Source organism: Aethalodelphis obliquidens, unplaced genomic scaffold (genome assembly GCF_003676395.1).
Source record: "Aethalodelphis obliquidens isolate GAN/ISIS:26980383/991018 unplaced genomic scaffold, ASM367639v1 scaffold42, whole genome shotgun sequence".
NCBI classification, from domain to species: domain Eukaryota; kingdom Metazoa; phylum Chordata; class Mammalia; order Artiodactyla; family Delphinidae; genus Aethalodelphis; species Aethalodelphis obliquidens.
In genome coordinates this window covers 13384162-13411389 of record NW_020837986.1, presented here as the reverse complement: position 1 = coordinate 13411389, position 27228 = coordinate 13384162, and the positions used below count along the sequence as shown (strand labels likewise).

Sequence of the window (27228 nt, the reverse complement as noted above, 5' to 3'; positions counted from 1 at the left end):
AGCCAAGTCCTCACCATCACCTGTAAAGGGCCATGTGATTGGGCCCCAGGCCACCTCTCCCCCCTCAATCCCAACCACTCTCCCCTCTCACCTCCTACCACTCTCTTACTGTTTCTTCTCCAGCTACACTGGCCTTCTTGCTCATCCTTGAGCATGCCAAGCACACTCCCTCCTGAGTCCATCCCTCTGCTTATAACACTCTTTCTACAGGTACCCACATCGACCACCACCTTACCTTCTTCAGGCCTTGGCTCAAATATTACCTTTTGGTGATGCGTTCTCTATGCACTCTTTTAAAATTGCAGCCTTACCTCCTTTTGCTAGGCATGCCTTATGCCTCAATGTGCTTTATTTTCTTCATAGCACTTAGTATCACCTGATATATGTTATGTATGTATGTAATTACACGTTGTCTGTTTCTCCCCACTAGAATGTAAGCTCCACAATGCAAACTTAATTTTATTTAATGCTGTACTGCTAGTGCCTAGGACAGCCTGACACACAGCAGGAGCTCAATTAATATTATCTGAATCAATGAATGAATGTTTAGGGACTTCCCTGGTGGCAGAGTGGTTGAGAATCCGCCTGCCAATACAGGGGACACGGGTTCAAGCCCTGGTCCAGGAAGATCCCACGTGCCACAGAGCAAGTAAGCCCGTGTGCCACAACTATTGAGCCTGTGCTCTAGAGCCCGCGAGCCACAACTACTGAAGCCCGCACACCTAAAGCCTGTGCCCCGCAACAAGAGGAGCCACCACAATGAGAAGCCCGCACACCCAATGAAGAGTAGCCCCTGCTCTCCACAGCTAGAGAAAGCCCACGCGCAGCAATGAAGACCCAATGCAGCCAAAAAAAAGAATGAATGATTAGATAAAGGGCAATTCCTATTACTATTATTCTGGTTTGATAAGTGTCTGTTTCTTCAGAAATTTAGGCGGCTTCTCTTCTCTTTCATTAGGTACCTGCTATGCCTAAGACCTCTGCTCAGTGCTGATTAAACAAGTATGGACAAGATGTGGACTCCACCCTCAGGAAGTTCCTAAACCTGGTAGAGGTATGGTAGTGTTAGATGTCTTCTTTATACTAATTTAAACTCTACCACTGTGATTTACCTATCCAAGTTCTGCTGGGTACTATACCAATAAAAAAGTCTTAGCCCCTCTTCCTGCAGATATTTGAAACCAGTGACCGTGGTCTCCTGGGTCTTCTCTTCCCCATGCTAAACAAAAAGACCCAGTGGGATTGTCTGACTTAGATCTGCCAACTGGGAACGGGGAAGACAGACTGTCGGCTGGAGAGACAGAAGAGAAGCGGATCCAGGAGCAGAGTGGCTCCTTCAAAGAAAAGAGAGGGAGTCCTTGGGGAGGAACTCCATGGAATTAGGTTGAAGGTTGGGGGTGGGGACAGAGCCCTGCTCATTAGGTAGTAGGAGATTATGTTTCTGTAGAAGAGCAGCTCACTGGGAATTACCCCTAAACCTATCCATGCTAAACCCAGACAAAACCATCGCTGCTAAAATAAAGCCCTGTAATGGAAGGCTGAGGGCACTGGAAAAACCAGGGAGGACGCCCAAGCCACTGGTCTCAGGACAGATACCTGCTGGGGAAGGGACAAGTAACAACTGCTGCTTCCTGTAGCCCAAACAAATCTGGTGACTACCCACACAAAAGCCAAGAAAACCCTCTAGGTTCTGTTGGGGACCCCTGAAAAAATACTTGGGTATTTTCTACCAGAAGCTTAAGGGCTCTGTGGGGCTACTGGGGAAATCAGTCTCAGGAAGCCTGGAAAACCCTGTGATGGTGATGGCGTTTTAAGGGCAACTTCAAATGTACATCCAGAAGAACCGGGTGTTTTGAGGGGGAGCCCCTGAGACACTGCTACCTCACTTTGGGACCTGAATGAGAGATTACTAAAAATTTCCACGTTTGGGGTTTCTAATGGGGTTTCCCCAAGAAAACCACAGAATTGCGAACAGCTGCTGAGATCTGCAAAAGTCGCTGAGGTGCTTCAGCGAAGCATACATTAGTGCCAAAGAAGACAGAACAGGCAAGAAGAAACCTACAGAAACTAGAAGACCACAGAGCTATGCAGCCTGGGAAAGGCCAAATTATGGTTTCTCCGCCACCCCCGCCCCAACAACTGTTCATTGCTTTCAACAATGGTGTTTCCATCAAGCTAAGGGGTTTCCCAGGGACAGTGATAACAAAATGGCCTGGCCCACTTGGGTCCCCACCACATAGCTGTCCACATTCCCATTGGAAAGCCCCAGAAACACTCTGTCCCTATCATTCTAGTGAACATCTCAGCGGCTGGCTTTGTTTCTCAAGAAACTCTGGGGGCAAAGTTCAGTTTTCGTAGGCAGGTAGCCCATTCCTTAAAAGAGGCACCTCCATCCTGCAGTTAAGGCCAAGGAGAGCCTTTGTTCTAGATCCTTTACTAGAGTCAAGCTATGGCAGCTGTCTATCTTTATTTCATTTTACAGGGGCGAGAGATGGATGGACAAGAGAGATAAACAGGTTCAGCATCTTGGCAGGTGACTCCAGGTAGGCGGTGGTGTGGTTATATGTGTGGAATTCCAGTCCTTGGAGCATCACCCACAATTAAGTAGACACACCTGGAGCAAGCCATATTCTCCCTTTATGCACACAATTCTTACCTACTGGTAGGGCTTGAGAAAGTTTTAACAATGAAAAATTAACAAGAAGCCCACTCTCAGGACTTCCCTGGTGGCGCCGTGGTTGAAGGTCCGCCTGCCGATGCAGGGGACACGCGTTCGTGCCCCGGTCTGGGAGGATCCTGCATGTCGCGGAGCCGCTGGGCCTGCGCATCCGCAGCCTGTGCTCCGCAATGGGAGAGGCCACGACAGTGAGAGGCCCGCGTACCGCCAAAAAAAAAAAAAAGAAGCCCACTCTCACCGGGCAAAACCCTGACACCCACTTGAGTTTTACCAGTGCCAGAATGTGCGGAGGCTACACACATGCCTTTGGCAGCCCGCTACTGCCAACAAAGGTGCTGTTCTTCCTGCAACTCCTGAACAAGGCCAGCATCAGACTCGAGTGAGCACCTCCACAGGCATGTTTTGCTTGGCCCAACAGCACCTTTGGCTCACATTATTACTCCTAGGACAACCTGAAATGCAGGCAAAGAGTTTAGGCTTTGGAGTCAGGCCCACCTAGGTGTAAATTCTCACTCAGTCACTTAACTGGCTGAGGAATACCTGGGGCCAGTCACTTAGCTACCAGCAGCTTCATATGTAAACTGGGAATAAACCCACCTACCTTAGAAGGTTATTGTGTGGAGTATATGAAATAGCATGTCATTTCCATGAAAGAAAGTACCATGTTTTGCTTATGGCCAGCACCTAGCACATGCCTTCCTCATAGTAGATGCTCAGTGAATTTTGGTTGCATAAGTAAAATACCTAACATAATGCCTCATGCATAAAATGTACTCTCTAAAGGCTCATTTCCTTTTCCTTTCCTGTAGGGATGCTAAATTTAGAGCATATCCCAGGGTGGAATGGCCCGTAACTCTTACACTCATGGATCCCCCAGCCACAGCCTCCAGGAAGGTTATGAGATGCCATTGCAATAGCCAGTCCGTAAGTCAAACAGGATGGTCCCTGAGAGGGAAGTGGGCGGGTACCCTCTACCCAAAGGATCCCATGTCACATGTTCTTTACCTCCTGGCCTCAGGGAGAATGCGTGCCCAGAAATGGTTCTGACATAACTGGCTCTTCTGCACACATCCCCTCTGTTCACCAAGAGGAAGTAACATACGGTATGCTGTCCAACGGGCTCTGATAATTCTTGAGCAAAGAGACAGAAGATGGAATTTCAATCCAGTGGTGATCTAACGAACTTGCCCAGTGCTGCTGTGTCTAAAACCTCTTTCTTGAGCAAAGAGACAGAAGATGGAATTTCAATCCAGTGGTGATCTAACGAACTTGCCCAGTGCTGCTGTGTCTAAAACCTCTTTCTACGTGCAATACCAGGTGACTAGCAATTCTCTGGTCCAGGCAGCCCTCTCAGAGGCTGTCTGGCAGGCCAGGAACCTTTCCCATATTGCCTTTTGTTAATAGCTGGCAACAACCCACCTGTATTAGGACCACCGGCCAAAGACAACGGTCAGGCAAAGTGGGCAAATGGCCCAAGTCTCTACTTGGAGATGCCTCAGAAGGTGTGTCAGAAATGCTGGAATCCTGTCCCTCCTGTAATAAGTTAAACAAATATTTGCCCCCAAAGAGAATCAAAGCAGGGGGGAATAAGAGAGGTCATCCCACAAACCAATAGGAACTATTTAATCATTTATCTCTCCAGGGAGTTCATTTACAGAAAAGCTTTCAAGTCTGCCAGCCTTAGCTAAAGAAAGCCCTCCACCTTTACCTTCCGCAACCCCACCCCAGTCTTCTGACCTCTACTGACTTGACCCCTTTGCCTTTTACAAGAACTGGCAGTGGGAAGAGTTGATGAAGTTGCAAAGAAATGGGAAATAAGACAGGGGGTGGGGTTCCAGGAGGTCCCTTGCTCTGTGGTAAACTGAAGTGCCTACCACACCCTAGGCCCAGCCTCTGGATAATTGCATTCTTAACATTCCTGAGTCCACGATGCATGGCCCTTTCCACCTCAGCTCCTTCAATCAATGACTTATTTTCCACAGGCTGCTTGATTTTCTGGGTTTTCTGAGGGGACAAAATACCTCTCATAAGCCCTGCCCCTCCCCGAGGCAGGGAGATAAGCAAGGAGATAGAACTGAGTTCACTGCAGAAAAGCAAAAACTGCCTACAATGACCGCCAGTAAAGAATCTCTCACCACTAGCTCACCCTGACTTGGTGATGGGCAAGGGAATTCCCCTCCCTGGCAAAGGAACGAGGCACAACTGCTGGGCCCAGAAAGTATACCTGGGACCGACGACGACTACTACAGCAAACTTGCTGGTGTCCATCACTGTGCTCACATTAGCTCCAAGGACTGCAAGGCAAGGAGGGCTTGCCACATTTTTTTAGTGGAAGAAGCTGAGGCTCAAGGTAAACTGTCCTGTCCAAGGTCACACGGCTAGTTATGTGACAGGGCTGGAACTCACACCTGTGTCAGTTTGTTTCTGAAGTCTGTCACTGAATCTCAATGTTCCAAGGAGCCCCACAGACCAGGTTCTTGCTTTGCCAGCAAACAGTGCTCAGTGAAGAGGCCCCAGGGCCCCGGCCGGAAAGCAACAGGCGTAACAGCTGGAGCTCCCCAACCGACCCCAGGCAGTGAGGTGCAAAGTCCCTGGGCTTAATGAGTGACACAGCAAGAGCTCCGCAAACTGGCCAACCACACAGAAAGTTGCACACTTTAGAGCCAATGAACATAGGGGCGCAGCACAAACACAACTGGCCCACTGGCACAGCTAACACCCTAAAATCAGACAATCCTCAGCCATCCAAGCCAGGGGGATGCAAAGTCTGGTCATGCAAACTCTGAAATAAAGGGAACTTGATTTGGGGGAGGGAAGCCCGGGCCAGGATTGACATCCCAGGGGAGTAAGATTGAAGGGGCTTGTGGGTCACTGATACTCACTATCTTCTGCAGGCATTACACTCATCACCCCTTAGCACGGTGAGCCATTATGTCAGGGTGAGGGGAACACTGGACTAACTTCCCACTCTCAAAGGTTTGGGGCCAAATGAACACACAGGCTATGTTTTCCTCTGCAGAGAAACTAGAACACAAGTATGAAAGAGTAGGGTCATGAGGATGACCAGAATGAAGATGTCTGGTCCTTGCAGAACTAGGTCACCTGTATTTCAGAACAGTTAACCTCTTGTGGTGCAATGAGGCCAATCAGGTCTCCTTAACAAACAACGTCTCCAATAATCACCCAGAATAAGAGAAAGACACATAGGGGAAAGGCTGTTGGGAATCTGACCAGAGGCCAAGGAAAAGGGACACACAAGGGGCGTGGTCCTTACCCAGCCGCCGTTCTCCTGGATCCAAGGCTCTAGGTGGTCATTCAGGTAAGTGGCCATCCAAGCTGCAATCCGACTCACCAATACCTGCATCTCCTTGTCTACGCTTTCCACGCACAGTGCCCCACCGAAGGAGAAAAAGGCCACAATGCGACCCCAGTTCACCCCATCCCGGAAGAGTTCGTTCACTACCTGCTCAAAGCTCTGATATGCCGTCCCTGGGGTGATGTGGAGCTGGGATGTCAGGTCGCTGAATGCCCGCCGGTACCTCAGTTCAAACTCATCGCCTGCCTCCCTCAGCGCTTGCTTCACCGCTGCCATGGGGATCACCTCCCGGGCATCCAAGCTGCTGCTGTGGCCAGTGGCTACATTCACCGCAGGGCTGTCTGCCAGGTGCCAGGATGGGTTGCCATTGATGGCACTGGGGGTTTCCATGTCTGATTCAGTCCCTTCTGGGGCCTCAGTTCTGTTCTCGTCCACATCGCTAAACTGACTCCAGCTGTATCCTTTCTGGGAAAGCTTGTAGGAGAGAAAGTCAACCACCAGCTCCCGATTGCTCTGAGACATTTTTATAATAGGGATGGGCTCCACCAGTCCATTGTCCAAAACACCTGCTCACTCACTGAGTCTGGTCTCTGCTTAGTGGTTCTCTTCTGAGATCCAAAGCCAAGATAAGGTTCTGAAGGGAGAGAAAGAGCTTCAGGAAAAAAAAATTAATATGCATGCCATTTACCCTACAACATCCCATTCCCTCTCCAGGTACCAGCCCTGGGTTCTTTGCGGCTCTTATGAAGGTCTGGGTCTAGCTTCCAAGGGACTTGAATGAAGTCAAATTGAAAGCACCAGTGGGCTCTGAATCATCACACCGGCTTTTTTTTTTTTTTTTTTTACCTCAACCATCCCATTTTCCCCAAAATGTCTTCCTCAGAAAGTCACCCCAATGGGCAGTCTGCCCCCCAACCCCACCCCCGCACCACCTACATTCAAATGTCTCGGGCAACGGCAGGCAGGTGCAGCCCCCGGAAAATCTTTTGTATCATAGGTCGGGCTAGGAGGTGGCAGCCGGGATGCCGGTAACTCAACCGGCCTCGCGGCGGCTGGCAAAAAAAGCAGCTCCGGCTGGAGGGATCATGCGACCCGGCGGACTGAGAGCTCAGAAGGCGACACAGGAATTACGAAGCTCAAGAACCGGCCCCCTCGCTTGCTTCCTCCTCCATCGCCCAGATCGAGGGCGGCCGCTCAGCAGCCGCGGCCTCCTGCCACCCGGGAGCCCAGCCCCCTCGCTCTTGCACGCCCCTTGGCTCTCCGCCTCCTACTGGGAGCCAGGAGAACTCTCTCGGAGATGGCTGGTGTGAGGTTTAGTTTTTGTTTTTTTCTATTTAAGTACCAGCCCAAGGTGAGGTTTCCGAAGAAACCCTGAAGGGACTTCTCAATGGGGCTCAAGGTTTCGATGAGGGGCGGAGAGAGGGAAAAACTGCCTCGGATCTGCGCTCTGACTTTGGAAAGGCCATCCCCGGGCCTTTCTGGGAAGCTGAAAGCCGGGGACCCCCCAGAAACGCCGCTGGTTTTCTCTGAATTCCCCAAAGGCCCTGGACTTGGCGGTGGCGGTGCGGGATTGCCGGGTCCTCCATTCCCCGCACGGACACAATGGCCGCCGGCGCCCTACACAAAGACCGGGCGAGGGTGAGGCGCCGGGCCTCTTCTCGTGTCAGAGAGAGGGGTCGAGGCCAGCTCGAGACCCCCCACAGCTGAGACCACGTTTTCCTGGGGACAGGCGGCTTCCTGGCGCCCCCGGGAGGGCTTGGGGGCCGGGAGCTGCACCTCTCCGGAGCCCGGGGTCGGTGGGCTGCGGCCTCGCAGCTTCCTCCGCGCTTTAGGCCGGGTACCCGCCCGGCCACCGCCCCGTTGCTAGGCAACTACTCTCCCTCAGGGGCGCCCCCTAGACCTTTCTGGGAGGAGGGGTCTCGCCCCCGGCGGCCCGCCCCGGCGTAGCCAATCAGCGAGCCCAGGTAGCACGCAAGCAGGACGGCGAGGGCTCCCATTGGGCGCAGCGCCTGCCACGCACAGGGGAGGCGGCGCTCTCACCTGCGAGCCCCGCGAACCGTGGGGGGCCACATACCCCCTTCATGGGCCAGGTCGTTTTCGGACGCGAGCGCTCTTCGCGGCCAAGTTCCGCGCCGTGGACCTGGGCCGGCCTACCTGGCTGAAGGCTCGCGCTGTCTCTTCCGAACGAGTCGGCCTCAGTTTCCCCTGAAGAGACCGGGAGAACTTGCAAGCTCAGTCACTTCCGGTGCCGCGGCAGCGCGCGCGAGCCCGAGACGCAAGGGGAGTGCGCGCCTTGAGGACTGGCGTCAAGAACTGGGCGGGAGCGTCCCCTTGCGGTGGAGCTGGGGAACCCGGAGACGCAAGAAAAAAAAAATCAACGTTTATGTTCACATTTCCATTCATTCATTCATTTAGCCAGTTTCATCCACCCGTCAGTTTATATATCGAAAAAGCATCGCGTTGTGTCTAAGAACCTTGTGTCTGGGATTCCAGCTTTGCTGGTTGGGCAAGTTACTCAACTGCTGGGTGCCTCAATTATCCGTAACTGTAAAATGAGTAAAAACCAACCTCCCTCATTGAGTTATTGTGATGATTAAAAAAGTTGTTATTTGTGAAGTCCCTAGTATATGCTGCATAATTTCTCTCAGCAAATGTTTATTGTTTGGATTGCTGAAGTTAGAGTTAGGAACAAGACAAGACATGGCCCGTGCTTTCATAGAGACTTAAACCCTTGAGATGGAGAGAGACAGTAAACAACTAAGAAAACGAACACGGTAATTTCAAATAGTGACTAGTGCTCTTAAGAAAGCAAATCAGGGTATTGTCATAAAGAGGGTGAAGGAAGAGGTGCTCCTTTAGAGTGGGTGGTGAGAGACGTAAGCTTTGTCCTCCCTGCCCAGTGAGGAAGAGAGGCTTTTTTTCAACTGTTTCAATTGTTTGTGTAGGGTGCCAGAGACGGCCTCTTTGAAGAGACGACACAGGACCCAAGACCTGAAGTGTAGGAAGATGCCAACTCATCGGAAGAGTTTAGAGAACATCAACCTTGGCAGAGGGACTGGCTTGTGCAAAGTGTCCCTAGGCAGTAAGATCTTGGCATTTCCCAGAAACTGAAGGAGAAGCAGCGTGACTGAGGGAGGGCAAATGTGGGTTGAGAGGAGGTTGAAAAGTTGACCATGGAAGTGAGTTAGACTTGATTCTAAACATTCAAAGGTGTTTTATTTTGTGGTAATTTAATTGATTAAAAATAGGATATTAAAAATACACCAAAGAGCATAGAATTAAGTCCTCTTCCCACACCTGCTTTCCAATCCCTAGTTCCCCTCACAGAGGTCATCACTCTTAAGCCCTTTCCTCTGTAGTCTTTCAGAGACGGTCACTGTATTCACAAGCAAATTTATATGTATAAATGTTTTTACACAACCTGTCGCTTGCTATAGACACTTCTACATCTTGCTTTTTTTTGGCTGAGCTCTATGTTTATAGTCGGCCTTCATTTTTTAAATTAACACACAACTTTATAAAGATATGCCATAATTTACTTGCCCAGTCCCCTATTTGGGAACACTTAGGTAGTTTCCAGTCCTATCTTATTATAAATAAAGCTATAACTTATCCATTTGTTATTTTGCATATGTGGGAGTTTATCTGTTAAGTAAATTCCTGAAAGTGGAATTACCAGTAACTGAGTATATGAATTTGTTTTTTGTTTCGTTTTAATTCATATTGGCAATGTGCTCTACATAGCAGCTGTACCAGTTTGTCCTCCCATCAGTAAAGTATGAGACTGCCTATTTCCTCACATCCTGAGCTACACAGTGTGTTATCAAACCTTTTTATCCTCACCAATCAGATAAAAACTGAGAGACACTCTTATTTTGATTTCTTTTTATTAAGAGTGAAGTTGAGCAATTTTTCATATTTATGAGTCTTTTTGGGGGAGAATGTCTTGTTCTGATGAATTCTCTATGCATTTCATTTGCCCTTTTTTCAGTTGGTCTTTCTGTTGAACTTTTTTCTCATTGATTTGTAGAATGTTTATCCTTTTTTTTCCTACATATAAGTCATAAATAGTTTTCCAGCTTATTATTTATTATTATGGAAAAACTTTTATTTTCTATGTTGTTTTTTTTTTTTTTTTTTTTGCGGTACGTGGGCTTCTCACTGCCGTGGCCTCTCCCGTTGCGGAGCACAGGCTCCGGACGTGCAGGCTCAGCGGCCATGGCTCACGGGCCCAGCCGCTCTGCGGCATGTGGGATCTTCCCGGACCGGGGCACGAACCCGTGTCCCCTGCATCGGCAGGCAGACCCCCAACCACTGCGCCACCAGGGAAGCCCTTCTATGTATTTTAATGTATGTCTTTTTCCTTTGTGGTTTCCAGGTTCTATGTCATTCTTATGAAGACCTCTGTTTGATATCATAAAAATAATTCTGTTTTCTTCTACTTGGTTTCATATTTTACATTTCAATCTATGTTCCATCATAAATTCCCTTCAGTGTAAGATGTGAGGCAGGAATCCATAAATTTTTTCTAAATAACTACCCAATTATCCCAATATCATCATCTTTTCCAGCTCACTTGAAATGTCTCCATTACCATAATCTATATTCCCAAGTGTATTTGTGTCAATTTCTGAATTTTTTATGTTCCATGGAAAGGTGTTTTTTTTTTAATTTATTCTATTTAATTATTTTTATTTTTGGCTGCGTTGGGTCTTCATTGCTGCAGGCAGGCTTTCTCTAGTTGCGGCGAGCAGGAGCTATACTCTTCATTGCCGTGCGCGGGCTTCTCATTGCGGTGGCTTCTCTTGTTGCAGAGCACGGGCTCCAGGTGTGTGGGCTTCAGTAGTTGTGGCGCGCGGGCTCAGTTGTTGTGGCTCGCGGGCTCTAGAGTGCAGGCTCAGTAGTTGTGGCTCATGGGCTTAGTTGCTTCGTGGCATGTGGGATCCTCCCAGGCCAGGGCTCGAACCCGTGTCCCCTGTACTGGCAGGCGGATTCCTAACCACTGTGCCACGAGGGAAGTCCCCATGGGAAGGTTTTAAACTGGTACAGGACATGATCTGATTTCCATTTTTAAAACCTGTGGTGTCACAATCACTTCAATGTGGAAATTTTTTAAAAAAATAAATTTATTTATTTATGGCTGTGTTGGGTCTTCGCTGCTGTGCGTGGGCTTTCTCTAGTTGCGGTGAGCCAGGGCTACTCTTCGTTGCGGTGCACGGGCTTCTCATTGTCGTGGCTTCTCTTGTTGTGGAGCACGGGCTCTAGGCGTGCAGCCTTCAGTTGTTGTGGCACGTGGCCTCAATAGTTGTGGCTCGCGGGCTCTAGAGCTCAGTCTCAGTAGTTGTGGCACACGGGCTTAGTTGCTCCGCAGCATGTGGGATCTTCCCGGGCCAGGGTTCGAACCTGTGTCCCTTGCATTGGCAGGCAGATTCTTAACCACTGCGCCACCAGGGAAGCCCTGGAAATTTTTATTATGGAAGTCTCTGATGTGCTTTGGGAGGCCAGGAGAGAGCAGAGGTGTGAGGGGTATTTAAGGTGGAAGGTGCTGCCTCAGCAAAGGCATGGAGAGTTAACAGGAGAGTCCAGATGGGATGGCTAAGAGGGAATGGTAGCAAAGGAGACTGAATGTAAACATGTATCTGCATGTGCAGGACACTAAATAGGCACTGGAGGAGCCAACCAGGCTTTTTGAACAGAAAGGACATGAAGAGATTTATAGGGGGAAGATAGAGCCTTTGGGGAAGGGAACTTTGCAATATTTATCAAGAGCCTTAAAAATGGCTCTGGAAAGATCATTGAAAAATAATCTTTGATTGGAATTGAATTTAAGAAAAGAAGTGAAATGCAACCAAATTTTATCCACAGAGATGTTTATACTAGGTTATTTATAACACAGGAAAGAAAAATTAAAACTGAGAATTCAGTAAATAGGGTGATACTTTAAATGGGTTAAATTCACACATATTTAATGATGGGGAAAAATACTCAAAACATAACACTTTGTAAAAAAAAAAAAAGGGTTACAAAGCTATACTGAGAATTATTCTAATTTACTAAAAAATGTACATTACATGCAACATATAGTAGAAAGAATTATGCCAGGATGCAAAAAGGTGGTTATTGCTACATAATCAAATTATGGATGATTTTATTTTCCTTTTTATAATTTCTATATTATCTAAACATGACTATTTTTTTTAATTGGAAAGCATTGTTTAAAAACACATTTGCTGAGATTTAGATGACGAGGAGATGCTTATGGTGTAATATGAAGTGAAAATAAAAGTATACAAAATTAGATGTGTGACATGATCTCAACTCTAAATACCATGTATAGGAAAAAAGGCTGGGAAATCAATATGATAAAGACAAAAGAAAAATGGAGAAAGCCCTTGTGCAGATGCTAAAGAGGAATGGAAATAGAGTGGTCAATAAACCAGAGATTGAGGTAGATGCTCAACCTCACCAGTTATCAGGAAAAATGCAGATTAAAACCTCAGTGAGATATCATTTCACACCCACAAGATTGGCAAAAATGAGAAAATCTGCCTTTTTTTGGTAGATGGTTATTCAGCAGTCAGTTGTGATTTTGGTGTTTTCGTGAGAGGAGGTGAGCTCAAGTCCTTCTACTCTGCTGACGGCACTACTGCCTCGCCAGCAACTCCCTCACCTCGGCCAAGAAAATCTGATAAAATCAAGTGTGATTCAAGAATATGGAATAACTTTGGAAAAAATTGTATTGTTACCAAGTAGAATTGAAGATGCCTACAACCTATGACCCAGCAATTCTATTTTTTGATATATGCTCTAAAATAACTCTTAACACGTGTGAGATGCAGGTATAAGGATGTTTATAGCAATACTACTTCTTTTAGCAAAAATATGGAAACTACCCAACTGTTAATTATAGCAAATGATTAACCAAATAGTAGTATGTTTTTACATAGTAATATGACAGTGAAAAAATAAGCAGATTTAGCTGTACACAGCTTGAAAGAATCTTAGAAACACATTGCATGAAAAACATTGCAAAAGAATAATGCAGTATGATTCCATTTATATATAGTTTGAAAACAGGCAAAATTAACTGACACACTGTGTAGGGTTTGTGGTAGCCAGCCACCTCCAAGAAGGCCCCCAAAGATCCCTGCCTCCTGGCATTCACACTTTTGTGTAGTCCCCTCTCACAATGTTCTGTGTGATTGATAACAAATGGCAGAGATGATGGCATGCCTCTCTTTCTCTCTCTCTCTTCTATCTCTCTGTCTCATCACTCACTCTGGAAGTAGCCAGCTGCCATGTTGTGAACAGCCATGGAGAGTAACAGTATGGAGAGGCCCATGTGTAATGAGAAACTAGATCCTCCCGCCCCACCGAGCCTTCAGATGACTCAGCCAACGGTTGACTACAAACATTATTTGAGACCCTGAGCCAGAACCACTCTCTTAAACTGAATTCCTGACCCTCAGAAACTGTATGAGATAATAACGCTTGTCATGGTAAGCTGCTAAGTTTGGAGGTAATCTGTTCTGCAGCAATAAGTAGATAATTCATACAGGGAAATATACCTATGTGGTAAAATTATAAAGAAGTATAAGGGAATAATCAACACAACATTCAAGACAGCCATTGCACCTTCACAGGGGAGGGTACAGGATGAACCAGGGAACAGGATAAAGTTGGGAGCTTGAAAGAGAATAGAAATGTTCTTCTTGTTAAATTAAATCGTACGTATGTGTACAGAATGTGTTGCCTTACTATTCTTTATGCCTTTCATTCATTTTACATATACATACATTTATATTTGTATCTACTCAATATCTAATAAAATCAGTTTATTAGATTTAAAAAACTAGAAGGAAATACACTTAAATGCGAAGAGTGGAGAGGTTGCTTCTAAAGGCTAGGTTATAGTTATTTTTTTGGTTCTTTATTATTTTCTATATTTGCCAAATATTACAAACAAGTAGGCAATACTTTTGAAATGAAAAATTTTTAAATATATAAACACACACATATGTAAAATACAAAAATGCATGCGTTTATAGATATAGATATATGAGGGTTTGTATTTGCATTAAAAGCCTTTGAAAGATTCACACTCATCTTTTAACACTAATTTTTAAACTGAGGAGTGGGATTGACAATGGGGTAGGGGGGGAGGCTTAGGGCATTTTCACTTTTTACTTCATAAATATTTATAAACTCATATGGATCTGACTGCAAATCTTAACTCTGCTGTGTGACCTTGAGTAAGTTATGTCACCTCTTTTTTTTTTTTTCTTGCAGTACGCAGGCCTCTCACTGTTGTGGCCTCTCCCGTTGTGGAGCACAGGCTGCGGACGCGCAGGCTCAGCGGCCATGGCTCACGGGCCCAGCCGCTCCGCGGCATGTGGGATCCTCCCTGACCAGGGCACAAACCCATGTGCCCTGCATCGGCAGGCGAACTCTCAACCACTGCGCCACCAGGGAAGCCCTATGTCACCTCTTTTGAGCCTCGGCTTTTTTCATCTGGAAATTGAAAATAATAGCACCTACCTGGTAAGGGTGTTGCAATGATTAAATAAAGTAATAAATACACAGCACCTAACATATATTCTCACTCTGTCATAATCGTGTATAATATTTGTAATTTAAAAAATTTTTAACATAGAAAAGTCTCCCATATTAAATCCCATATTAAAGTAGTTTGACCTAGGCCAGGGCCCACTGCAAATGGAGAGGATGGAATTTCAAGTGATTCCCCTCTTCCAACTCCCAGAAGAAGACAAAGGCACCTCTTGAGTCTGGCTACCACTTACCTTACGTGAGCTTATTGAAAAAAACCCCTGCATCAGTAGTTCCTCTCTATCCCCCCAGCCCCCAGCCCCTGGCAACCACTAATCTAATTTCTGTCTCTATGGATTTGCCTATTCTGGAAATTTCATATGAATGGAATCATACAATATTTGTCCTTTTGAGTCTGGCTTCTTTCACTTAGTATAATGTTTCAGGTTCACCCACGTTGTATGTATCGGTATTTTATTCCTTTTATTAAAGAATACTATTCCATTGTATGGATTTACCACATTTTATCTACTCATCAGTTGGTGGATACTTGGGTTGTTTTCTATAATTCATCGCTTTTAATCACTGTGTGCTAAGGTGTCTGTAATCCTTCCTCCAAAATGGATTACACATCAGCTAGGAAGGAAGAGACCAGGACACCCACAGAGATCCCTGTGTTTGGTTGGAGGGGAACTGCAGAAGACAGATCTTTTTGATGACTGTCACCAATGGCTCACACTTGCAACCTTCTCCAGGGGGTGTCCTTAGGTGATCACAGCCACCTTGCCTGGAGGTGTCTGAGGGTTACGTCGCTACCCAGAGCCAGTGACCAGCTGTTGTCTGTTCTCCATGAAGCAGGAGGTCTCCAGTGAGCTGGAAGGCAGGTCCAGATTTCTGGCCTGGTGACCACAGGTTGGATGGTGGAGGGAGTGACAGACACGGAGTGAAGAAGATTTGGAAAGGGCAGGAGTAGATGTTGGGTCTTTCCCTCTCACTTTTTAAATATAGAGCTTGTCTCCCCCTCCTCTCTCCTTTGCAGACTCCTCTCCCCTTCTATAATAAGAAATAATAAATTCAAAGCACACAAGTAACACATGGATATATTCTTTTAAAAAAATTAAAGATAAAGATCCAATTATCTATCCTTTCTGTCCACGAGTCCTGTTTAGCTCCTTCCCTCTGAAATTCCCACTCTTGTCAGGTTGTTGTGAATTCTTCCATACCTTTCTCTCTATATACACATCCATGTTTAGGAGAGGTAATATAGGGCAGTGGTTAAGGGTTTGGCCTCTAGAGCTGGCCTATTTGGGTTCAAATCTTGGCTCTGTTGCATACAAACTATGTGACCTTGGAGAAGTTTTCTAAGCACTCTGAGTCTCAACTTCCTCAATCTATAAAATGGATAGATAACATTACCTACCTCACAGGGTTATTGTCAGGATGAAATGAGTTAACTATCTGCACAGTACTCCAAACAGAGCCTGGCCTATGGTAAGTGCCCGGTAAGTGCTAGCTGTTAATACTTAATCACACCCATGGGAAACGTGGTACACTGTTTTGCATATTTTTAGAAAACATTATGACAACTATACTTCAGTAAGAAAATATAGTTCTTAAAGTTCAGAAAAAAGACCCCATAATAGTTTCATAATGAAAAAAAAAACACCCCTAATCAATCAGCACTTTGTGTTTTAACTCCAGAATGTGTCTCAAAGATTATCTCCATATCAGTCCAGATCTATCAAACTCGTTTTTTTTAAAAAATTTATTTATTTATCTTTGGCTGCATTGGGTCTTCGTTGCTGCGCGCAGGCTTTTCTCTAGTTGCGGTGAATGGGGGCTACTCTTCGTTGCAGTGCGCGGGCTTCTCATTGTGGTGTCTTCTCTTGTTGTGGATCATGGGCTCTAGGCGCGCAGGCTTTGGTAGTTGTGGTGCACAGGCTTAGCTGCTCATGGCATGTGGGATCTTCCCGGACCAGGGCTCGAACACGTATCCCCTGTATTGGCAGGCGGATTCTTAACCACCGCACCACCAGGGAAGCCCCCAAACTCTTTTTGAACTGATGCTTAGTATTCCATCCTATAGACAGTTTATTGAACAACCCCCCTCTACTAATGGACCATTAGGTGGTTTCCAATTTTTCACAACTACAATGCAGCAGCCTACTAATTGATTTCCCTATTTCCACTCTTGTTCCCCTTCCCTCTGTTTTCAGCACAGCAGCCAGAGTTATCCCGTTATAAGTAGAGAGTAAGTCAATGCTCAAAACCCTCCCAGGACTCCCACCTTATTCAGAGTAAAAATCAGCTTCCTTACTAAGGCCCAGTTGGTCTGCATCCTGCCCCAGAATATCTCTGGCCTCATCTTCTGATACTCTCCTCCTTGTCCATTTGATCCAGTCACCCTGACTTCCTAGCTATTTCTAAAACATGCCTCTCTGCTCCTGCCTTTGCACTTGCTGTTCCCGCTGCCTGGAACATTCTTCCTTCAGATATCTGCATGGCTTACTCCTTCACCTCCTTCAGGTCTTTGTTCAAACGTCCCTGAGCTACCCTATTTATAATTGCAAACCCCTTTCACATGGATAAGGCCAAAAGAGTAATGACTGAGGGACTTCCTTCGTGGTCCAGTGGTAAAGAATCCACCTTGCAATGCAGGGGACGTGGGTTCAATCCCTGATTCGGAAACTAGGATCCCACATGCCACGGGGCAACTAAGCCCGTCCGCCACAAGTACCGAGCTCGCGCTCCTCAACGAGAGGGCCTGCATGCCACAAACTACAGAGCCCACGCGCTCTGGAGCTGGCTCGCCACAACTAAAGAGAGAAAGACCCGCACGCCACAACTAGAGAGAAGTCCGCACGCAGCAACGAAAGATCCCGCATGCTGCAACTGAGACCCGACACAGCCAAAAAAACAATAAAGAAAATAAATAAATAAATATATAAAATAAATCAACAAAAGAGTAATGACTGAAATTGTGGATAGGGTCTACCAGATATGTCTGTGCTTCCTTCAGGTCTAAAATTCTGCTTTGGTGATTTCAGACCTTGAAGTCTCCCATTCGTAAATAATGGGAACTTGAGACCCAGCCTACACTACAATGGATGCAGAAGGAATGACAAGAGAGGAATCTTTTGGGCCAGGCTTATTACCTCTTGTTAATCTGGAAGGACTTGGGAAGTTCTTGCACACATCCTGGCCTCCTGGCATTGCCTCATACACTCATTCACTCACTGAGCACTTTCTGCCTAGCAGGCCCTGGACACAGCACAGCTTTGATATCCCTTCCCTCCTAATATAAAGCAAGTACCTTTACCTCCACCCCTACCAGTGGCCCTGCACGTACCTTGAGGTCGGTGGGCAGCCACAGCCTAGGCAGACCCTGCCCTCCCTTTGTCCCTGTCCAGCCCTCCCTCCGCTTTTTGTCATGGCTTTGCATTTATCATCTCTTATTATGAGATATTATTTACTTATTTATTTATTCACCTTGTTTAGTGTCTGTCTTCTCCACTAGAATGTCAGCTCCCTGAAGACAGAGATTTTGTCTGTCTTTTCACTGCTATATCCCCACATTTAGCACAGCCACCGGCACATTGTAGGTGCTCAGTAAATGCTGCAGTGACTGTGCCTCTGTTTCTCTGTGTGAAAGTTGATAAGTGTGTCTCTTGGAACTAAACCTAGAAATAGAAGTGCTAGGTTACAAGGCACACATGTTTGACATTTTAAATACGTGTTGCCAAGTTGCCCTTTAAAGCAGCTGAACCCATCCTTTTCCCCAACCTTCTGAGTTACCTTGTAAATCTTTGATACCATCAAACTTTTAATTTTGGTCAGTTTGATAGGTGAAAAATGGTACTTCTTTGTTTAAATTAAGTTTAAAATTTAATTTCAGTATTACTACTGAGACCAAGCACCTTTTCATGTCTTTAATGGCCAGTTTTGTTTCTTCTTCTAACAATTGCCTATTTTCCCCATTTTTTTCCCCCTATTGAGCTTTTGTCCTTTTCTTACTGATTCTTAGGAGTTTTTGTTTTTGTTGTTGTTGTTTACATTTTAGGTTCTAATACTTTGTTACATGTGTTGGAAATATTTTATCCTTCAGTTTTGTTTGTTTTTCTTTTGTCAAACAGAATTTTAAAATTTTGGTTTGGTCAGTCTTTTTCTTTATGTCTTAGTTTTCCCCTTATGTCTTACTTAAAAATTTCCTACACGATGTCATAAACATATATTTTAACTTAAAATTTTTAATTTAAAAAAGTCTATTTATTTTGGCTGCACCGGGTCTTAGTTGCGGCACGCGGGAACTTCATTGTGGCATGCAGAATCCTCAATTGTGGCATGTGGGATCTCCCGGTTGCGGCATGTGGGCTCATAGTTGTGGCATGCAGGTTCCTTAGTCGCGGCATGCATTTGGGATCTAGTTCCCTGACCAGGGATGAAACCCTGGCCCCCTGCATTGGGAGCGTGGAGTCCTACCCACTGGACCACCAGGGAAGTCCCTAAAATTTTTAATTTTTAAATATCTTTAGGGTTTTAATTCATCTGAAATTTGTTTTTGTAAAGTGTTGGATAAAAATCTAACATAATATTTTCCCCAAATGAAAAGCAAATGTCCTAACTCCATTATTTGTTTCCATCTGATTTGAAATTCTACTCAGCATTTACTAAATTCTGATATACATGTGCCTGTGTCTGAACCCTTAAATTCTTCTACTGATCTTTTGTTGTTAAAAAAATTTTCTATGCCAATACCCTGCTTAAAAAAATTGTGGAAAATTTCAGACGCATATATGTATGTGTATGTATATATGTATATTGAACCTGTCACTCAGTTTTAGCAATTATCAATTTGTGGTGAATCTTGTTTCATCTATACTCCCATCTACTTCCCTTCCTGGCATATTCCAGATTATTTTGAAGCAAATTCTAGAGTCATTTCATCCTCATCATTTCCATGTGTATCTCTAAAAATAAGGAATATTGAAAAACAAAGACAAACAAAAAGACCCAACTCTTGCTGGTTTTTTTTTGTTTGTTTGTTTTTTCTATTTATTTTTTGAAGATACTAGATCTTTTGTCCTGTAGAGTTTTCTCGTCTTGATTTTGCTGATTGTATCCCCATAGACTCAACTGACGATACTTTTTAAATTACTATAATTTCGTAGTATGTTAATATTTGTGAGATCTGTTATGGCGATTGCCCCCTATTATTTTTCAAAATTCAGATGCCACTTCTTGTGCTTTTTTCCTTCCTTGTGAATTTTAAAATCAACTTGGCAAATTCCATGACAAAACCTATTGCGATTTTCATCGGAATTGCCTTGAACTTTTAATATGGAGAATTTACAATATTAGATCTCCCCATCAATTAATAAGGTCTATAGCTTATTTAATTATTTTTATAGTTATTCAACGAAGTTTTAAAATTTCTCGTAAAGGTCTTAGGCTTATTTTTTTAAAACTTTGTTGCCTTTTTCGTTATTATGAACGTTGATCTTTTTGTTCTTGTTGTTGCTATTATCTTCTAATTGACTATTGATGATATATAGGATCAGACGTTCTTAACTCAAATCCCATCTCCTCTACTTAAAAAATGTGATCTTAGATAAGTTTACGCAACTTCTGTGAGCATTTGTTTTCTCTTCTACAATACGAGGGTAATAGAGCCAAGGATGCAGACGGCATTAAAAGTGAAAGACCAAACCTCCAAAAAGCCGCCGGCTTTAGCCAGTAATATTGGGGCGTGGACTGGATAAAGAGTTTGAGAGACTCCTTCACGATTGGCAGAGAATCTGGGGGCGAGACTATGTTGCTTGCAGGGGACTCGATGTTAAAACGAAGTGAATTCCTAAGAAAAATCAAAGGCACGATGCACAACTACAGGGAGAATTATAAACTAATGAAGAATTTCCTTCCGTGAAAGTTTTGGGGAAGTTCAGGACGCGCGCCTGTTACCTAAATAGACTCCCTCTCTCTTCGGTGGGTAGTACCACCTTTCCCAAACAGTGTCTAGCCGACCGTTCTGGGCCTTGTGGTAATTTCCTCTTTCGATTTGTTGCAGCCGGCTCACGCAGTCGCACTACATTTCCCAGGAGTCTCCGGGGCCGGTTGTTTTCTAGTCCCTCATCTTGACTTCCGGCCTCCCTACGATCTCTAGGGCCAATCGGAAGGCTGGGATAGCTGGTTCCCGGCACTCTGATTGGTGCGTTTGACTGGAGAATCTGGGTTCAAATTTTCAACGGTACTGAATGAGTCCCGCGGCGGGTCTTCCTGGCGGTCGGTTGTCAGCGCTGAGGCAAGGTGAGCCGAGGGGAGAAAAGGGGAGCAGCTGGGGCGCCGGGCAGCCTTCTCCCTGATTTCCAAGTGGCTGGAGGTCTCCTCCTCCTCGAGGGCTCAGCTTCTGGGACGGTGTGCTGCTGGGGCGCCGACCTGACCCGCAGAGCAGGAGCCGGGCTTCCGGCCACCCTTCCCTTCATGACAGGATTTCCCCGGCCGGACCGGGACTAGCGGGCTGTGTCTACAGGTAGAGGGGGAGGCCGGCGTGGGAAATAGGTGGAAGGAGGAGTTGGGGGAGGCTGTGGGCTAAGGATAACGGTAACGACAATTATATTATTACCCAGCACACATGAAATAAGCGTTTACCGGACCAAGCACTCTGCGTTTTCTCATTTAATTTTCGCCCCAATCCAGTGAAGTCGGTGCTAGTCTTAGCCCTCCTTTATAGGAGGGAGACTGAAGCCCGTAATCTAGATACATTTCTCGAAATGGGTGATACAGTAGCCCCACCCGCCCTCAAGACGTGTGGCATTTGGTGGAGGAAAAAGATGTGGCCACAAACAACTACATTTCAAAACTGTTGTGCAAGATAGAAAGGTAAATGAGGTGAGAACATAATTGAGGACAAGTTTAATTCCACTTGGAGTTGTCTTTCTATTTGGGGATTTAAAATTCATTCTGTTTTATCCCTATCTGCCCAGCCCTCTCCCTTTGTGTGTTATCAGTAGGTATTACTGCTTTTCTAATTTTCTGTCCTAAAACACTTATAGATTGGAGAGGGAAGGAAAAGTGAACCAGGCTGTAATATTGTAGGATTGTTTTTCTCCCTGGTTTCTTGATACATGGTTTCTTTTTCTCACCTACAGTTTCCTAGTACTTAGGTACCAAGGACTTCCTCCCTATCAGTCCTGCTTAGGACAAGACAGCATCTGAGTGCTCTGCTGATTTTGCTTTAAGACCATCACTTGGAGTTCTCCCTGGTTCAGCCTTACCTTGTTGACATTCTATGGCCTTTCAATTTGTCTCACTCATCAGATGTCAAAATTCAAACTGTTTGCTGCAATACTAAGGATATTTTTGTGTTGTGGCCTCGGTGTATCACCCCCTGTCAAGCCACCTCTAAATCAAACTTACGTTGTTTTGGAGTTGTACTGTGGGTGTGTCAATTCAGTATTAAGTTGGCACTCTTGGGATCAAAATTATTGTGGCTCCCAGCTCACTTAGCTAATTAATTGACCTTTGAGGTTGTACTGTGTGCTCAGTATTAGATACTGTGTGTATACAGATGAATGGTTTCTGGTATGCTTGAGGCCAAAAGTCTGATTCAAATTGACAAGTGACAATTAGAACAAGACAAGAAAGCATCTGAGTGCTCTATTGTTTTGTATTGTAAGCACCCTGGCAGTTTAGAGGTGAGGGAGATCAGCGAGGCTTAAAACAGGCAAGGGTGGCTTTGTGAAGCAGGTGGGACAGAAACCGTTCTTGATAAGGAGAGTTTAGTTAGACAGGAACCCGAACAGTCTTGGTGCCTGGAAATCACCCATTCAATATCTGTTGAATTGGAAAGACAAGAAGGCATTATCTAAATTGACTACAAAATTTCAGGTATGAAAAACTGGATATATTGAATTAGATCGGTAAATTTGTTTAAACTTTCAAATCATTTAAAGAAAATAGTTATTTTGGCCCACCTTATGCTTAAGTCTGTGTATTCCAACCTTAATAAAGTTAGTTTATCCTGCAGCTGCAATTAAGCTTCAACAGGAGACAGGATTATGTGGGAAGATCCTTCATTTCTTGTTCAGGTATCAGGAGAGGTTCAGAATCCACCTTTATTTCCTATATGTATTTTTTCCTCAACCTTTCCTGGGTCTCTTCCCTAATTCTTTTTTTTTTTTTTTTTTTAATATTTGGTTGGGTTTATTTTTGGGTGTGTTGGGTCTTCGTTTCTGTGTGAGGGCTTCCTCTACTTGCGGCGAGCGGGGGCCACTCTTCATCGCGGTGCGCGGGCCTCTCACTGTCACGGCATCTCTTGTTGTGGAGCACAGGCTCCAGACGCGCAGGCTCAGTAGTTGTGGCTCACGGGCCTAGTTGCTCCGTGGCATGTGGGATCTTCCCAGACCAGGGCTCGAACCCGTGTCCCCTGCATTAGCAGGCAGATTCTCAACCACTGCACCACCAAGGAAGCCCCCTAATTCTTTTTGAATTGCTTGGGAAGAAAGGAGGAGAGATTTAAATGTCCTTTGGCAAACTGAATTTTCTTTGCCATATGGGTAAAGGTAGGAAGCAGAATTTACTACAGGGAGATTGAACAGGCCAATCAATTCTTTTTTTTATAAATTTATTTATTTATTTTTGTCTGCGTTGGGTCTTTGTTGCTGCGCACAGGCTTTTCTCTAGTTGCGGAGAGCGGGGGATGACTCTTCGTTGCGGTGCGCTGGCTTCTCATTGCGGTGGCTTCTCTTGTTGCAGAGCACGGGCTCTAGGCGCACGGGCTTCCATAGTTGTGGCTTCTGGGCTCTAGAGTGCAGGCTCAGTAGTTGTGGCGCTCGGGCTTAGTGGCTCCACGGCATGTGGGATCTTCCTGGAACAGGGCTCGAACCCGTGTCCCCTGCATTGGCAGGCAGATCCTTAACGACTGCGCCACCAGGGAACAGGACAATCAATTCTGTGAATAGATCTGTGTCTGAGACAGATCAGCAGCTAGGGTACTTTGTGAAAAAAGTACAGATAACTGGGAGGGGTTCTGTTTTTGTTTGTTTGCATAGAGAAACTTGATTATAGGGGGAAATTAAAGATTAGTGAGAAAGGTATAAAATTGTATTATCATTATTGTATTATAAATTGTATTATACATTATTGTCATTGTATTAGTGAGAAAGGTATAAAATTGTATATAGGAGCATAATTTAGAAAATTTATAAAATGCTATTTCTACTTTTTAATTAATTTTTTTTAAAGCTAAGATTTTTTTTAATATTTATTATTTATTTATTTTGGCTGTGCTGGGTCTTGGTTGTGGCATGTGGACTTCTTAGGTGTGGCACACATGCGGGATTTAGTTCCAAACCCCAGCCCCCTGCATTGGGAGCGTGGAGTCTTACACACTGGACCACCAGGGAAGTCCCTATTTCTACTTTATTAAATTTAAAAAGGTAGTAGAAGTTTTTTCATATTTTGAGTGTGCCTACTCTTTGTCCTGATGTTTGAATAGGATAGAAGTGCGCACTGCAACCCCTTGATGTCAGTGTTCCTAAGTTGCAGGTTTCAGAAAGGTTGCTTTAAAGTGGGAGTATGTAACCACAAAGATACTGGGAAACAGCACATGTACACTAAAAAACTTGAAGAACATTTTTACACTAATGAAACAACAATCTTTTAAGAAGTCTGGCATTTGGGGGGATCCATGCTCTTTAGACCTTAGCTCTCAGAGCACTCTTTGGTTTTAAGAGTGGGTATCCTTGGTATTTTATAGCAGCGGTTCCCAACCTTTTTGGCACCAGGGCCTGGTTTTGTGGAAGACAGTTTTTCCACGGACGGGTTTGGATGGGGGTGGGAGGTGGGGGGCATGGTTCAGTTGGTAATGCAAGCGACAGGGAGCGGCAAATGAAGTTTCAATTGCTTGCCTGCCGCTTACCTCCTGCTGTGCGGACTGGTACTGGTACGTGGCCCGGGGGTTGGGGACCCCGGGTTGGGGGGTTGGGGTTTTAATAGCTCCTTCTGTTCTCTGTTAACCTTTTTTACTACAAAGAACTTGAACCTGTTTCATCACCTTTCTGCTTCTTCCAGGTTCTTGATAAGAAGTACTTTCTAGACTTCAAGATTTCAGAAGAGAGGTGAAAGAGTATATTGCAACTTTGAGTCAAGCCTGTAGACAGGTGGACTGACAGACGGATTAAACCACAGGTAAAGCTGTATCCACAGTATTACATTAAAAAGGAATAAGGGGGACATTAATATATTAGCTTCAAAATTCTTTAAATAACTAGCTTATCTTTAGAAAGTAACACTTATTTTGGAAGAAAATTTATTTAATATGTAAAAGCAAAAGAAAATAATGTCACCCAATATCCTACCTCTCAGATAAACTATGGCTAGCATTTTGATAGATTTCTTTCCAAATTTTGGAGGGTATCTGTATTTGGTTTTAAGAAACCATACTCTAACAACCTTCATTTTTTTTCATTTAATGATTAGGTTATGAAAATTTTTTCATTTCATTAAAATTTTGTATAACATAATTTTAATGGCTATATATTATTCCATTATTTCGTTCTACCATAGTATTTTACCCAGTGGAACCATTGGTCAAAAAGAATGCATATATATATATATATATTTTTTTTTTTTTAGAATGCATATTTTTATTTTCTTAATTTTTAAAATTTATTTATTTATTTATGGCCGTGTGACATGTGGGATCTTAGTTCCCCAACCAGGGATTGAACCCGTGCCCCCTGCATTGGAAGCGCGGAGTCTTAACCGCTGGGCTGCCAGGGAAGTCCCAAAGAATGTATATTTTTAAGACTTTGGTACGTAGCACCAAATTGCTTTATAGGAAAATTGTGCTGATTTACACATCCACCAGCAGTGTATGTTCACACAGGCACAATTTTTTATTTTTAAAATATAGATTCAAATGGTGCAAAAATCAAAATAATATAAAAAGGTTTATAGTTAAAAACCTTCCGACCTTCTCATTGTCTACCTCACTCCCTGCCACCTCATTGATTATCACTTTTTTAGGGTGTGTGTGTATGTGGGTGTGTCTCTGTCTGTCTGCTTTCCAAATCAGATACCTTTTGAGGGATATAAATCTCTACAAGACTGAATGATTGAGATTTGACTAGGATTGTAACCTCCTGTAGCCCCACTGTCAACCCTTACAAACTCTTTCAGCTTCTTACTTTTGGAACATCAGCAAACTTTGGTATTAAAAAGATCTGTGTTGTTATTTGGCCTAGAGGTAAATGGCATCTTTGATTTCTATCCAGGTCCTGTTAGTCATGTAAGAGTGGATTATGGTTTATAGAGTTCTGTGGATGAATAAAAAAAGCGGAACTGAATTTGTAATCCTTCAAAAACAGCGATAAGAAACTCACAAATTTGGGAGGAAAATGGTAGAAAAATGTATTTGCTTGAGATTTCTGGACAGTGATGAATTAGAACAAGTGTCCATGTGTCCTGTGCTGACTTCTAAGTGCTTGGACAGTGAGAGATTGTCACTGGATTTTAAAATGACCCAATTTTGGAAGCTTCATAGATCTGTTTCTGTAAATAGATCCGATTTCATCATAGAAGTTAGCAAGCAAATGTGGAAACACAAAGTCCATTAACTTCCTTCAGACTTAGTTTGTGACTTTGATGAACATTTAAAATTGCTGTCTGTATTATGTTGCCATTTACTGTCTCCTGCTAATCCTTATGTACAAGAAAAAGAAATGTAGGTGTTTTCTCCCTGGTTAAGATGACAATAACTCAACTCTAACTTGTGGTAGTGTAACAGGATCTCTTATCCCTTGTGAAAATAGGAGAGGGTGTCCCTGGGGAAATGGCACTGCCTGGGATGGGACCATTTTAACTAACTACACTTCTAATGAGATCTTGCCTTACTCTGTTTATTCTGTTACATTACCATTTATTTAACTCATGATTTTTCCTCCAATAGAATTAGGCAATACACAGTTCACAAGCTTGTATAGTGAGGTACTTGAGATCATTTATCACACCAAAGTCTTCGTTTTGCTCAGGAGCTGCTAGTCTCTCTCAACCTTACTTAGAATGCAGCCTTTTACAGCTTTCCTCCACCCGCTGTGAACCTGCACCTTTTGATTTACAGAGCTTGTCATGGCTGGTTATTTTTGGTTTGATAGTGAAGAGAGACAGGGACCCTTGGAGGTTAGTTTCAGATGAATGTGGAAATAGGTTACTTTGCTTCTTTTGCAATCTTCCTCAATTGTATACTTCCCCCTATTTGTTTTCCCTTTCCATTTATTTCTTCCCCTAGAAAAAGTCAATATTCATCTTTAGCCTGTAGAACTCTGCAGGTCTATCTGTATCTTTTATGTATCACTTCCACCAGGAAGCCTTCTCTGACCCTCCTTCATCTATTCCCCTTCTCTGCACTTCCACAGCAAAGATCACCCTGTGTCAAAATTACTGTGAGTTCCTTAAGGGAAAGGATTGTATATATCTTTTAAATCTTTGTTTTTTGGAAACAAAAATTAGCCATGTGATGTGATGGATGGCACTTGATAAGCAGTTTTAAAAGGAACCTAACTAGTTCATAACATATGGGAGAAACCTTTACCTGTCTATCATAGGATTATTGGTCAGGAAGAGCTATTTCTTCACTCAGAATGTTTCTAGTTTTGCAAGAGTCTGAAGTTGTGGTGGATTCAGATAATTT

General features: G+C 44.3%; 2 protein-coding genes across 12 annotated transcripts in view; one reads left to right on the top strand and one right to left on the bottom strand.

Moving 5' to 3' along the window:
- The window catches only part of BCL2L1 (BCL2 like 1), a 51889-nt gene extending 43605 nt beyond the window's left edge, over positions 1–8284 (bottom strand). Inside the window, exons 1-2 of one of the 9 annotated variants that reach the window (XM_027078640.1) lie at positions 8034–8284; positions 5952–6645 (exon numbers count right to left, since the gene is read on the bottom strand). In XM_027078640.1, coding sequence (XP_026934441.1) covers positions 5952–6515 — 564 coding nt within the window. In that variant the 5' untranslated portion in view covers positions 6516–6645; positions 8034–8284. Of the gene's footprint in view, positions 1–5951; positions 6646–6929; positions 7773–8033 lie in introns of those variants that run through there. The other 8 variants (XM_027078641.1, XM_027078642.1, XM_027078639.1 and 5 more) reach the window with 8 other exon arrangements.
- A 12466-nt stretch (positions 8285–20750) lies between these two features.
- Positions 20751–27228, top strand: part of TPX2 (TPX2 microtubule nucleation factor) — a 59558-nt gene continuing 53080 nt past the window's right edge. Inside the window, exons 1-2 of one of the 3 annotated variants that reach the window (XM_027078635.1) lie at positions 20751–20843; positions 24609–24725. The gene's annotated coding sequence lies outside the window, so the exon portion shown is untranslated. Of the gene's footprint in view, positions 20844–20873; positions 21067–24608; positions 24726–27228 lie in introns of those variants that run through there. The other 2 variants (XM_027078636.1, XM_027078634.1) reach the window with 2 other exon arrangements.